Source organism: Poromitra crassiceps (assembly GCF_964638095.1).
Source record: "Poromitra crassiceps genome assembly, chromosome: 11".
Taxonomy (NCBI): domain Eukaryota; kingdom Metazoa; phylum Chordata; class Actinopteri; order Beryciformes; family Melamphaidae; genus Poromitra; species Poromitra crassiceps.
In genome coordinates this window covers 26,179,464-26,193,702 of record NC_139643.1, presented here as the reverse complement: position 1 = coordinate 26,193,702, position 14,239 = coordinate 26,179,464, and the positions used below count along the sequence as shown (strand labels likewise).

General features: G+C 42.1%; 1 protein-coding gene across 2 annotated transcripts; it reads left to right on the top strand.

The window, feature by feature from the left end:
- Window positions 1-1,773: 1,773 nt before the first annotated feature.
- Window positions 1,774-14,239, top strand: LOC310785582 (cathepsin K-like). 2 transcript variants are annotated; one of them, XM_083646706.1, is made up of 9 exons: window positions 1,774-1,815; window positions 2,186-2,233; window positions 7,639-7,757; window positions 7,852-7,971; window positions 8,315-8,473; window positions 8,946-9,167; window positions 11,353-11,518; window positions 12,593-12,698; window positions 13,593-14,239. In XM_083646706.1, the coding sequence occupies exons 2-9, from the start codon at window positions 2,209-2,211 to the stop codon at window positions 13,690-13,692; spliced, it is 1,017 nt and encodes a 338-aa protein (XP_083502832.1). In that variant the 5' UTR covers window positions 1,774-1,815; window positions 2,186-2,208; the 3' UTR covers window positions 13,693-14,239. The 2 variants fall into 2 exon arrangements, with proteins under 2 accessions (XP_083502832.1, XP_083502833.1); XM_083646707.1 differs by lacking the exon at window positions 1,774-1,815 and having other exon boundaries at window positions 2,194-2,227.

The following is a 14,239-nucleotide window of genomic DNA, read 5'->3' as shown; positions in this document are numbered from 1 at the left end:
CTTCGGAGGTGGGTGGCTCGCATCAGCTCCAATTCACGTGTTAGTTAGTTAGTTAGTTAGTTATACTTTATATGTCCCCGGGGGGAAATTCATCATAGGCAAGGTACACCGTTGCTTCATATAAAACAATGACACAATAATCACATAACATAGGGTAGAAGCATTTGACATGGTCGTGCATAGGGCTTCATATAAGGCGAAAAACAGATAACACATAACAAGGACCTTTACAGTGACAATATGGAGGCTCTAAGATTTTGTAAGGTTCAGCAACTTATTATTCACCCGCCCCCTGATTTTTATATCCCATTTTTATCCCCCATTAGTGCTATATATTTTTTTTTTATCCTGGTTGTTGCTCCACCCTCTGCTGATCTGGGGAGAGCCAAAACTGTCTCCATGCTTCCTCCGAGACATGGGCAGTAGCCAGCCGCTTCTTTTCACCTCACAGGGGAAGCTTCACCGGTAGGACATAGCACGTGGGAGGATCATGCTATTCCAACGAGTTCCCCTCCCTCCGATCAGGCGCCCCGAATGACCAGAGGAGGCACCACTTCAGCGACCAGCATGTTTTTGGTGAGGGGTTCCTATATGAAGGAAACCCCCAGGGGGCACGGGGAGAACATGCAAACTCCACACAGAAAGGCCCTTTCTGACGAGCCCACCCAGGCGGTGGGCACGCGAGGACATGCGGACGGGCACACACTCCTTCAGCGCTCACAGCATCCCAGGTGGGAATCGAGCAGAGGAGGTTATCTATGTGTATACCTAAATATTTATATGAGGACACCTGAGTTGTTACCTGTTTTTTGATGACCACTGGCTCATGGTCAGTTATTTGCCTTGGGTGTTTAAAATGAAGTGATTGGTGTCACACCACGTGATAAATGTGTCTATCTCCTTGTGCTACACAGAAGGATCTGTGTCTTTGTGGAGAAGGCTCAGGATCACTATCGTCTGCGAATTTTAAAATATATAATTATTGGGGTGTACTTTCATGCAGTCATTAGTGTACAATATGAAAATAATTGCTGAAGACGCAGAACCTTGTGGGACCCCCTGTATTGCGATATTTGATATCTGACAGTGACCCAGTGTGTGTCTGAACAGCGATCTGACCTCGGACGCATTAAGGACCACCTTCTCTACTGACCTTCTCTGCATAACAAGGGAAATCATGGCTCAATGACAACATACAGCTCTCTCCTATAACGTTGATTAATTATCTGAGCTCAAAGTAAATGGTCATCAACAGGAGGCTTTTGGAATACATGGTAAAATAAAATGTGAGACAATTTATTCTACTTCTTTATGATATATATATTTTTATTTCAATAGATTAGCCTATGAAACAAATGAAACTTCTCATTCTTTATGTATCCAGGCCCAGGGGCCCATCATGTCATAATCCGCCTATGGTAACACAGATAACTTCAGCTACCAGAAGTGTTACTATTAGAGCTCCTCTTGACCATTTCACACTCCTAAATTATAAAATAACATTTGGAATCTTTAATCAATTGGAAGTATTTCATGGGAAAAGTATGTGGTCATGCTGCCAATGCTAGCATTACTTGCATCAGCATGAATTTGGAGTTTACCTAAGTGCTGTTAGAATCCTCTACCCACAATGGTTGTTCAGTATCAAAGTGGGTTTTTGTGGGTGTGAAAAGGGCGTAAGTGCAGTACACCCTTTTGTTACCCAACAGCCTTTTTCCTCCAAGGAAACTATAAAAGAAGCGTGGAGGCATTCTATCATGTTCAGTCTGAGAAGAGCTCTTTCTTTCCACACAGAACACATCTGATTGTAGCAAGGTAACTGTTAAACCTTTTCTCTTATTTGTAGCAATGTGTTTGGATAGTTTGGATGAAATAGTATTCTCAGAAAAATGCAGTTTTGTCGTAAAACAAGATGTTGAACTTCTTTTTTGCAGTGTTTACTATATTATAAGATTAACTTAACAGAATAACATGACAGCCTAGTATCATTTTAATTGTATTGATTATTGTGATACCAAAGGTTTAACAGTTCTTAAACTGAGAAAGGTACACATTTCCACTGTAGCAACTGCTATCTGTTTAACATTCAAAATATCAGTACCATTTACCATACTATCTGTTTAACATTCAAAATATCAGTACCATTTACCATACTGTTTTTATTTTACTTTGTATTGCTCAACAGTACTACATTGTTAGCACGAATACATGGTGCCCTATCTTCTTGGTAAAGGTACTATCCCCTTTTTGCGCTTGTGCAGTTTGCATGCCTTAACGCCTGCTTCATGCTATCGTCCCTGCAGGGACGATAGCAGTCCCCCAGGAGCAAGTGTCCTGGTGTTATGCCGAGTTTTGCACCCCCGCCCGGCCGCTAAAGGCATCCCCACCTCACGGGAGCATATTGTAATGATTTATGCATAAACTTAACGGTTTAAAAATTATATAATTGTCTGGGTAGACGTGACCTCCCTGTTTTTTTAAGTTAAAACGAAATATGAATGAATGAATGAATGAATGAATGAATGAGCTTTATTTGTCATATATGGTGGGGATGCAATTCTCGGCAATTCTCGGCTTGTTCACGGCACCTGCCATTGGAGGCGTGCCAAGTCATCTGCGCCCCCAAAATTCCAGCGCAAACGGGATTTGGGTGGTCTTAAGCACCAGAATTATTCACAGGTGATCCCTGGCAATGCCTGGGCGTTACATCAATCAAACCAATCAGATTCCCGTCTCACAGTCCCTGTAATACAGTTTGCACGAGGCATGCAATATACGCTGTAATTCTCCCCATGCGTAATTTGGATAAGCCTATCTGCATTGACTGTATATATTATCCCTATCTCACAACACCATCACATCATGTACCTGTTAAACATCTGTGATTTGATGCAATTCAGGTTCTTTTGTTGACTGGAAATAACGTATTTGCAGCGGGGAAACGGGGGGGAAAACAAAAGAAAACATGGGAGGACTCAATTAAAACTCGGCGAAACAGTAGTGAGAGCTGCCGTGCCGAGGACAGAGACAGATGGAGAGAGCTTGTCGACAGATCATCTGTGGTGCCCTAACGACCCTCCGGGTTATGGGATAGGTGAAGGTGAAGGCGCATTGCAAGTAGGCTACAATGTCCAAGTTTCCCCAATTAATTTGCGATTAACCCCTCTTTGCGATGTGATAAACGTTTCTCATTGAATTGTAGTTGATTGGCTTCCTGAATAATCTGCTGGTTAGCCAATTTTAGCAGCAGCGTGGCACGTCCGTGCGTAATGACTTATCCAAAAGGAGATTATGGTGCGCTCAAGCTAGGCTTGCCGCGGTATTAGGTGTTACCGGTGTTACACGGTGGTGAGGCATACACCGATTACATAACATGCCCACCGGTAACACCTTCAACTCCACCCGCTCATTTCAGCATGCGCTCAGCTGCTCTGGTGTATATTACAAGCACTCCCTCTATCCTGGCTGTCTGAGTGCATCATATCTCTGGTTAGACAGACCAGCAAGTAACGTTAGTTGTAAATGTTGTGAACACAATCCCCCCTCATACACATGTAGGTAAGACCCTTATCTAAGCCTGTGTGTATTCTCTTGCCACTGCCATCTCTGGAAATGTGGTTTTAACAGAGCTAAACCTCCGCTAGCATTGATGCTAATATGTTAGCTAAACCTCCGCTAACATTGATGGTAATAGTTAGCATTGATTACTTAGCTGTGATAAAAGCACATGCTGATGCTACTCAGGCAGCTATCGTCATTGCCTGGCTTACTGCTGCTTGCTGGTCACGTTAATCCCATGGCCAGAAAAAATCACCAGATTTGTGGCTAATGACGTTAGTTTCTTTTCTCCAGGAGGAGATCTGTCCCCAGTGTTTAACGTTATGTGCGGCTGACAGACAGCGCTCACAACAGTGCGCAGCAGCAGGGATGGGAGGGGCTGACTGACTGGGGGAGAAACATGGGGTAGAAAGGATTGTGTGCAAAGTAGCCTAATTTATAGACCGACACACGTAACCGTTCCAAACTATTCTCTGTGGTTAACCTGACATCCCTACCACGCTTGTATTGGTGACTATCTTGACGGGTGTGTTGGACTGAGAGCAGTTAAATTTAAAAAAAAAAATTTTTTTTTTTTTTTTTTTTTTACTACGGTGTAACCGGTAACACGTGTTTATTACTCGGTGGGAAAATGTCCATACCGTGGCATCCCTAGCTCAAGCACAGTGGGGTATTTTTCCTTTTCAAAGCTCTTAGCGCAAAGTAATTGCGTGCATGCTGACGATAGGAGAATGCCATCTGTTCCCACATTTAGCGCTGGTTTGGCATGTGGCACGCCATGCATGTCCAGTAGAATTATAACAGGCATGCGCTTGGGCACGCTCCCAATTTGCATTGCGTGCGGCGTTAAACGAGCACAAAACAAGCGCAAACGCAAAGTTACCTCTTTTGCGATGATAGGGCCCATTGTCTATGGCCCCTATCTTCCCACTGGCCTTAGGCGCTAAATTGGCGTTAAATGCAAAAAAAAATATGCTTTGCGCCTGCCTCGGGAAGATAGCATCATGTTTTTAGGCCCCAAAATGCGCTTTACACCGAAGAGGCGTGGCGCAGTGCCAGAATAGGCATTTCGGCCTTAAATACCGGCCTAACGCTATCTTCCCCCCTGGCGTTAATTTACTGTAGCGTTTAGCGCTTTTCAAAACCAGGCCTTATTCAGTGCGCCGGAGATGTTATTGTGCGTAATTGTGCGCATATCTCCTCTGCGATCTCACTCTCTCTCCCCCCCTCTCTCTCTCTCACTCCCTCTCTCTCTCTCTCGCGCGCGTCAGACAGGCACAAAAAAAAGTTGTTATACCATAGTTTTGAGCCCCTGTCATTCAGCTGTTGCATCATCCTACCCGTGCAGTGGGGGAGAAGAAAAGGTAGCGAGAGAAAACGATTCATTCTGCCCAAACTTTCACCAATCTAATCTCATCATGACATCCAGGGATAGGCTATATTTTTCTAGCCGATGCGTTTACAACATTCTTTTCACTTTGATCTTGCTATAATGTAGCATATTTACATGCTTGCTGTATTTAAACTGCAGTGAGATTGGTTTGAGAAGCATAATAATATGAAATAATATATATGGAGACAGACGGGGATGAAAGAGGGAGGGGGGGAGCTCAGAGTGCTTTGGGGCTTTTCTGACCGGATTGGATCGCTCCGTGGAATGGAACATGAAAGGGACATTGTGATTTGTTTACTGCACTTCTCCAATGAGCACGTTGTGAATAATTCTACGCTTAAAAGGCATGGTTATAATGCTTAACGGCGGGTTCACACATACGCCTAGAGCGACGCTTTAAGCAACGCATAAGCAACGCATAAAATTTAGGCGTCCTTGTTAACAGATGAGAGCGTTCACACAGACCGCTGCCACGCTGCGCTGAAGCCACGCTCTCGCTGCGCCTACGCTGCGCTGCATTTATCGTTTAGGCGTCTGTTCTATTTTTCAGCGTCTAGGCGCGCTGAACTGTCAAGCTATGCAGGAAGTGAGCAACAAGAATGGCAAAGAGCGTCCTGTTTATTTTCACAATTGAACCAATTTCAAATTAAAATATTATTAATCACATTGTTGGCTGTTGTTTCTGACGGACTTGGGCCATATTTTCTACCGAGTTTGCCCAAAAGGGAGGGTGGAGCGTGAATTAACGAGTGCATAGTAGGAGAGCTGTCCTTCATGTGTTCCTCTATATTAACACATTCACTGCCAACACTTTTTTCCAATCAGTAGGTAGCTTCTGCCAAGGTTTTTTTTGAGGATTCTGGCTCATCTTTCAAGAGCCGAGGATTATTTTCTGCTAGGACTTTGTGAACACAAAATATCTCAAAAGAACTAATAGAATGTGTGCTTTCTCTGTCTAAAAGAGTTAGTTTTTATCATGTTCTGTTATGTAGGCATTAGCAGTTGAATACAGCATGGTTTCAGAGATTTTCAGAGAGTTTTGAGATAAATGGATTTTTAGAACCACCTCACGTGCCTGTGATTATGGGTGCCCTTGGGCAAGTGTGTATACTGTATTGTGTTTGTGTGTGTGTGTGTGTGTGTGTGTGTGTGTGTGTGTGTGTGTGCGTGCGTGCGTGCGTGCGTGTGTGCGTGATTCGATAGAACAGGCAGAACAGTCACTTTAACCATTTATTTTTGGCATCAGTGAGACATCAGACATCTAAACAATATAGTTCTGAACAGTAATTTCCTCCATAACAGCACCCCCACCCCCCTCTCCTTCAAACTCCTCCCTCCGTATGTGTGTCTCTGGTGGCTTTGCAGCGTTTGTCACAGGCGAGTTTCTGCTGCCTGTCTGTGCTGCCTGACTGCTGGCGGCCGCTCATCAGGCGAGTCTGGATGGTGCTCGTTCGTTTCTGGGTTTTCGGTTGTGAGCTTTGATGAAGCTGCGTGCGATTCTGGGCTTTCTGCTGGTGTTTCAAAGTGTGTTGCACCCAGAATCTATTTTTGGAATCGCCCACCGTTGTGCGCCAGCGCCAAACCATTTTCATGAGAATGGCTTCCTCACGCTTTTTCCTGGTGTTTTTGCTCGGCTTCCTCTAGTCTGGAGAGCACTGTCGCCACTTAGTGGGTCGGTAAAATAGGTTATACACATTCAATAGCTCCCATATATTTATAGGAGATGTAAAAGGGTTTGATCCACGTCCCATAACTCGTCCACGGCAGTCAACCGTTGGATTTTTTTTGACGAGATAACTCGTCGACGGCAGTGAACGTGTTAACGTCTTTTCTGTCAGATGTATATATACCCCCCCTGTCTCAATGCATGTATCACTCATGGTGTTGACTGCTATAGCCTATGTCAGCGCAAATTCATTCACATGATTACCCAAGGGAAAATAACAACTACAGCCGGCCAGGAAATAGACAGACATCGTCACTTGCACATTACAATAAAAAAGAGGTTTATATTACTCACCCATGCTATAAATCAGATCTGAAAAGTGTAAAAAACCGCTGCTCATGTGATCAGCATAGCGCAGAGCGGGGCTTCAGTGTGGCGTCCTGTGTGAACGCAAATAGGCACTTAGCGCGCATGAAGCGATGCCTATATGCGTAGGCGTAGCTTAAAGCGTAGCTTTAAGCGTCGCTCTAGGCGTATGTGTGAACCCGCCGTAAGGCCGCGTGTAGCGCCGACACGAAAATATCGACTGGGTCGGTCCACGCCCACTAATATGGGCTGCGCCTGGCGCTAAGCACTAATTCAAGGCCAGTGGGACGATAGAGCCCTATATTTTATTGTTGAACTAGTTATCTCTGATACAGGGACTGATGCTACAAACACATAAATTCTAAAGGTTGGCCGCCAAGTATGAATATGTAAAATGTTTGTTTAGGTTGATTTGAGCCTTAAAAGGCAAGTTAATCCAGCAATTTTCAAAAAGCTAATTTGAAATCTCGACCATATATAATAATTATTATTATTATAATAATAATTACAATAATAATCATATACATTAGTAAACGGAGATAGTTTTGATGTATTCAGACAATTTAGATTTAGATTGAGTGATTTGTCTAGATTGTCAGAATAACCTTTCGAATTAGACATCTATCTGCTCATTAATGTGTTTTTGTCTTTGCAGAATGCACGTTGTGTGTCGTGTTGCTTTTGGCCTCTCTGGTTCTTTGTCAGTCTTCCTCTGCCTTAGATCAACAATGGGAAGAGTGGAAGATCAAGTATGAGAAGGTTTATGATCATCAAGTAAGATTCTGAAAACATCTCGCACGCGCGCACACACACACACACACACACATAACGTGCACCGTCTGACAGGCAGTCGATGTGTTTGTTTCAGAGTGAGGTTTTCAGGAGGACTGTTTGGGAGGAGGACCTGAAGCAGGTGCTGAGACACAACCAGGAGGCTTCAGCAGGACAGCACAGCTTCACTATGGGACTCAACCAAATGTCTGACATGGTAGGCTTCTACTCCACTGTTATACCCAATAAAATCAATCTATCAATGAATTATGAATCAATCAACAGTTTGTATTTGTAGTTTTATGCCTAAAGCAGGGTTTCTTTAAAATGTTCATAGTTGGACTAGAATGAGAAACTTATGACTAATAGACCTGTCTTAGATTATGATAAATTTGGGGACAAGTGTGCTGGTACCGGTGAGAAAGCACCTATATATTTTAAATATGTATAGGTATTTTATTACTTATTTATGAAACAGGCCTGAGGTAGTGTTTCATCCTTTGAAACTGTAATACTTTTGTCCTTCACACACATTTATGAATCCTTTTTTTTCCTATTAGACAACAGAGGAATTCAATGAGCAGATGAACGGCTTAGAGGAGGAGGACATTAGTGACTTTGGAAACTGGACCATCAAGGAAGAGAGCAGCATGCCGCCGCCCCCTCCTCGCAGTGTGGACTGGAGGGAGAAGGGCCTGGTCAGTCCGGTCCAAGACCAGGTGAGCCATGCTGTGAGATAAGAAACCAGGTGAGCCATGCTGTGAGATAAGAAACCAGGTGAGCCATGTTGTGAGATAAGAAACCAGGTGAGCCATGTTGTGAGATAAGTAACCAGGTGAGCCATGCTGTGAGATAAGTAACCAGGTGAGCCATGTTGTGAGATAAGAAACCAGGTGAGTCATGCTGTGAGATAAGAAACCAGGTGAGCCATGTTGTGAGATAAGAAACCAGGTGAGCCATGCTGTGAGATAAGAAACCAGGTGAGTCATGCTGTGAGATAAGAAACCAGGTGAGCCATGCTGTGAGATAAGAAACCAGGTGAGTCATATGCTGTGAGATAAGAAACCAGGTGAGCCATGCTGTGAGATAAGAAACCAGGTGAGTCAGTACGCTAATGGAAACACTCATTTTACATCATGATTCAGATTTGTTCTCCTTTTTCTCTGTCTCCTTCTTCACACACACACACAGGGTGAATGTAGATCGTGCTGGGCGTTCGGTGCTGTAGGAGCCCTTGAGGGCCAGATGATGAAGCGGGACGGAGTCCTGGTCCCCTTGAGCCCCCAGAACCTGATGGACTGCAGGATCGATGGAAAGCACGGCTGCCAAGGGGGACATAGGGCTAAAGCCTTTGACTACGTAATCCGCAACAAAGGCATCGACTCTGAGAACTTTTACCCCTACAAACACAAGGTAATCCTCAGTATTTATGCAAATAAATCATTTTGTTGATGCTGATCTCAAAATAGCCACCCAATCCCTAATCTAAACATAGATTGGGGCAGTAGTAAAAAGGATTCCCCACACACAGCCAGTGTGATCAGGTGCTGGTCGGTTTGCAGGAACATGAAACATAAATTGAAGAAAATAACCACCGCACACTTAAATTGGCTTACTGAGATTTATTCAGTGAACAACGCGTTTCACGGGTAGCGTCATCAGGTTCACTCATCATAGATTGGGGCAGTCTTGATGCCCAAAATAGAATTGGAGACATCTTCATTGTCACACTGGCTGTCAAAGCACAGGCAGAAACATCCAGCAAGGTCATTCAACTAATCTTATGAAGCAGCATGTTGGATGGAACATGAATTTGTGTTCTGTTTTGAAGTGGAAATTGTATTTTGACAATCAGCCTTTCAAAAATAGGTGTGTGTATGTATATATATATATATATATATATATATATATATATACTGTATATATATATATATATTTCAATCATGAGAGACCAGAGGGTAGAGTTTTAACAAGCAAGCTTTATTCAAGTATGGCAGAGCGATAAGATCTATGGCATGGGACGGTATGGCAACTGATTCTGATGGCATGGCAGCATGGCGACTAGTTCTTTGGCGTAATGACTCCGCGCTAAGATATATATATATATATATATATATATATATATATATATATATATATATATATATATATATATTAGGGATGCACCGATCGATCGGCACGTGACCGGAAATGGCCGATTTTCACGTGAACGGCCTCGATCGGTGATCTGTTCCGGTCACTCTAAATAGCCGATTCTGTGAGCCGATTTTCACATGACGTGCGCGCACCCCAAAGCACCGAGACAGGCACCCAGCCACCACACCACACACGCCAGCATACCTTCCTCGTTGTGGATTTTTTTCACCGTCAGTGAAGTAGACAAAGCTTGCAGTTTGTCACACATGCAAGTCAAAAATAAGCCGTGGAGACAGAGACTTAGTCTCTGACTCTACAGACCTATAGTATGGCTCTACCAAGTAACAGGCTGGTTAGCTCAGATGGTAGAGAACCAGACTTACAATTTAACAATCTTGGGGTTCAGAGTTCGAATCTCACCTGGAGGGAGTGTTTATTTGATAAGGATATCTTTCACTTTATATTAGGGTGCGAAAAGAGTAACTAATGGACAGGTAATGATTCAGTATTCATAAACTACTGAGTATGATGCACCACTTTACAATAGGGTACACAAAAAGATTAACTAATGATTAACTAATACATTCACGCACTGACATTTTGGAATCATTAAGTAATGATTAACTACTCTATTCACGAGCTGAAATTTAGTAATCATTAGGTACTGATTAACTACTCTACTCAGGAAATTAGATACTAATCATTAACTAATGACTACCTACTCATTAACTATGATTAACTAGTGATAAACTAATGCCAAATTTTTCATTAGCGAATGATTAACTGGCGATTAGTTAATGGTTAGTTTATCAGTAACTACTATAGGATTTGTGTACGTTATTGTAAAGTGTTACCCTCATTTCCCCTCTACTCAAGAGGACTGGTCTGGAGCCAGTCTATAAACTCCTTGTCCATGGATCATTTTGATGTTCTGTTGCACCTGTTTTCTTTTGGAAAAGTAAATGCATGATAGCTGTGGGATATAGGCTATTGGATTTAATTTAATTTTTGTATTCATTGTATTTGCACAAAAAAGCTCTGTCCAGTAGCCTAACCTGGAACACTTTTATTTTGAGTGTTTGAGTGAGAAGGTCCTACTTCATGCAAATGATAAGAATTGTTTATTTGTTTATTTGGATCCCCATTAGATGTAAGAATTGTTCTATGAATCTTAATTTTTAAACAAAGTTACAAAAACGTTTGTGTAAGCTGTCAATTGTTGTTTTTAGAAAAAAAAATCGGAATCGGCAAAAATCGGTATCGGCAAGTCAGACTATTCAAAAATCGGAAATCGGAATCGGCCAAGAAAATGGCAATCGGTGCATCCCTAATATATATATATATATATATATATATATATATATATATATATATATATATATATATATAAACATATATAGCTTATTGTGGGAATGTTACATGTGATGTATTCTGTTTTGTTTGTATTCATCACCACCTCAAGGAAGGGAAGTGTCACTATTCCGTCATGGGAAAGGCCGGATACTGCTCCGGGTACCGGGTCCTTCCCCGAGGAGACGAGAAGAAGCTGAAGGCTGTGGTGGCAGCAGTGGGACCAGTGTCTGTTGGTGTGTACGCCGAGCTGGCCTCATTCAAAGGCTACAAAGGAGGTGAGGCTGGAAATCTCAGCATGGGGATGAAAGGGAGACTCTGGGCTCAGTTCCAGCTTTGAATAACTGAGAAAACGGAAATCTGTGTTTCTAGAGAATGAAGCAGCTAAATATATATATATATATATATATATATATATATATATATATATATATATATATATATATATATATATACATATATATACATATACATATATATATGTGATGTATATGTATATGTGTGTGTATATATATATATATATATACTGTGTATATATATATATATATATATATATATATATTTTTTTTTTTTTTTATTGTGTAACCTGTGTTTCCTCATTTAATTGCTTAATTGACCTGTTCATTGAGGGGCGGGCCGTTCAGTCACACGGCCTGCTACAAAGGTGTTTGTAATCACTGCACTTTTACTATGAACCTGATGAAGCAGCAAGCCTGCGAAACGCGTTGTTCTGCTAAAATAAATATGATCTTTTGATATAACTTTGGTCACCCTGTTCTTCTGGAGTGTTGCGGTCAACTTCATATGGACTTGCTCCTGTAGAGACTGTTTTTATGTTATTTTGATCCTGCTTGCTGTGACCAGCACCTCCCTGCTTGGATTGTGCACGAGTAGCCTACTTTTCCCTTGATATATATATATATATATATATACATACATACATACAGGCCCAGGCAGCTCTCTGCTTCTAACTGCACACTTTTTTTCATAATGGAGGTTCATTCAACTTAATTCCACATGACAGAACATGGTAAACCTCTATGTACTGTTTTTTTTTTATTGTGGTGGAAACTGGGACAATTGGTATTGTAGTGAGTGATGAAAACCGGGACCTTTTATGTTTGACACCCTTATGGTATAAGCGATTTGGAATGTGATTTCTAACTAAAGTATCACATTCAGGCATCAAGGGTACATGACTGAGGCTGAAAAAAGGCATGACCCAAAACCTCATTGTACTACTGTACAAAAACCAGTAAAGTTACACCACAAGTGTTGGAAGCATTTGGTCTGTTTTGTTTTGTATGATAGCCTACTGTTTTATGCAAAATATTACTGTGTTCATCTTTCAGGTATATATAATTCACGACGCTGCACATCCAAGAAAATAACTCATGCTATGCTGGTGGTGGGCTATGGGAGAGAAGGAGGAAAAAACTTCTGGCTGGTGAAAAACAGGTGGATTCATCTCCTCATCTTAAAAGAGTCTTTACCCTTGCACCCTTTTCCCTTATTAAATGTCCCCCTTAAGTAGTTGGAAGTTAGTTCACAGCACTGAACCCATGCAGCTGAAGCCAGACGGTCCAACCTGATCTCGCAGAAATACGTGAGATGACCACGACCTAGGGAGAAGGGGTGGGAGTGGCATACCCACAGCATTCCAGGCTTGCAACTTTATCCTCACAACCTGGTTCAAACCCCTAACCCCAACCAAGCTGCTTTTGTTGCATATTAAACCCAATCGCTGTTTAATTTGCCTAAACCCAACCACAAAGTTGTTTGCTTGCCTGCCTAAATTTAACCGGCGATTCAAGCTGTGGCTCCGGTGACATATTACCAGGCCAAACCGCGAGCCAACTGGCTACCAGGCCGAGTCGGTGGTCGGTAACCAGGAAGTAGCGGTGGCTCCTCCGAGGCGGGGGCAAGGGAAGCAGTTACTTGGCTGAGCAGGGCGGGCCGAGTAAGGAGATAGAGCCGGTGTCTGTGCTGCAGGAACGTTCTACGTAACGTTAACAGTTAACACATTCCGTCAGTGACACCACCACGGAATGCAGTGTTAAGAGGTTGTGGTCATTTCACGTATTTTTGTGACATCATATGTTGGATTAACATGACGCTGCCAGATGGGGGCGGTATTGTTTTCACAAACCGTATCCGGATTTGTCGCATGATCTGATGATGTCAAGATCTCGCGCGAATGATAGATGTTAGATGTTACTATGGGACGGAAGGCCGTCATTTTTATAGGCTACCTGGTCAATTTGGGCAATATGGATGAGATAATGGATGTCGATGACAAATGAATGTTTTTACATCTGCAGGTTTTAAATAACAGTGTTTTTGTGCTTCTAGCTGGGGAACTGATTGGGGAGAAAAAGGATACATGCGAATTCGCAGGAACAACAAGAACCGCTGTGGCATTGCCAACAAGGCAGTCTACCCCAAAGTGTGAAAATGTGGCTTGTCAACTAACCAGAGATGTGTTGTTTGCATGTTTTGCATTGCATTTGCAGATGAAGTGCTGAAATAGCCTATACCAAGGGTTTTCAAAGTCTGAGACTGTGGGCCTCCCCCAGACAAAGCTTGGAAAAAGGCGCCCCCTTTTTGGATGCCTATTTTTTACTTCCAGTCACTGAGCCTGAAACTGCTTGGAGCCCCACTGGGGAGGCCCGCCTCCCACTTTGAAAACATCTGGCCTATATATTATTTTGTTAAGCTACAATGTGCAATTGTTTGCCTTTTAGCAATATTTTTTATTCATACATATTATTCATATTTTAGCCAAATTTAAAATAAATTATACACTGAAATATTTTATCAGTTACTTTAAGTGTTAACATTTTAATGGTGGCCTTACTCTAATTTATTTTATTTTATTTTATTTTATTTTATTTTATTTTATTTAAATTAATAGGGCAAATGAACAAAGATGTTTAAAACCCAATTTGAGTGCTTTTTTTTATTAGGTTGTGTGGTTAATAAAGTCTGCTAGAATTGCA

Coding starts and splice junctions, on each gene's coding strand:
- LOC310785582 (XM_083646706.1), top strand. CDS start 2,209: ATGGTGCCCTATCTTCTTGGTAAAG. Junction 2,234..7,638: donor GCCCTATCTTCTTGGTAAAG/GTACTATCCCCT, acceptor TTGTCTTTGCAG/AATGCACGTTGTGTGTCGTG. Junction 8,474..8,945: donor TCAGTCCGGTCCAAGACCAG/GTGAGCCATGCT, acceptor ACACACACACAG/GGTGAATGTAGATCGTGCTG.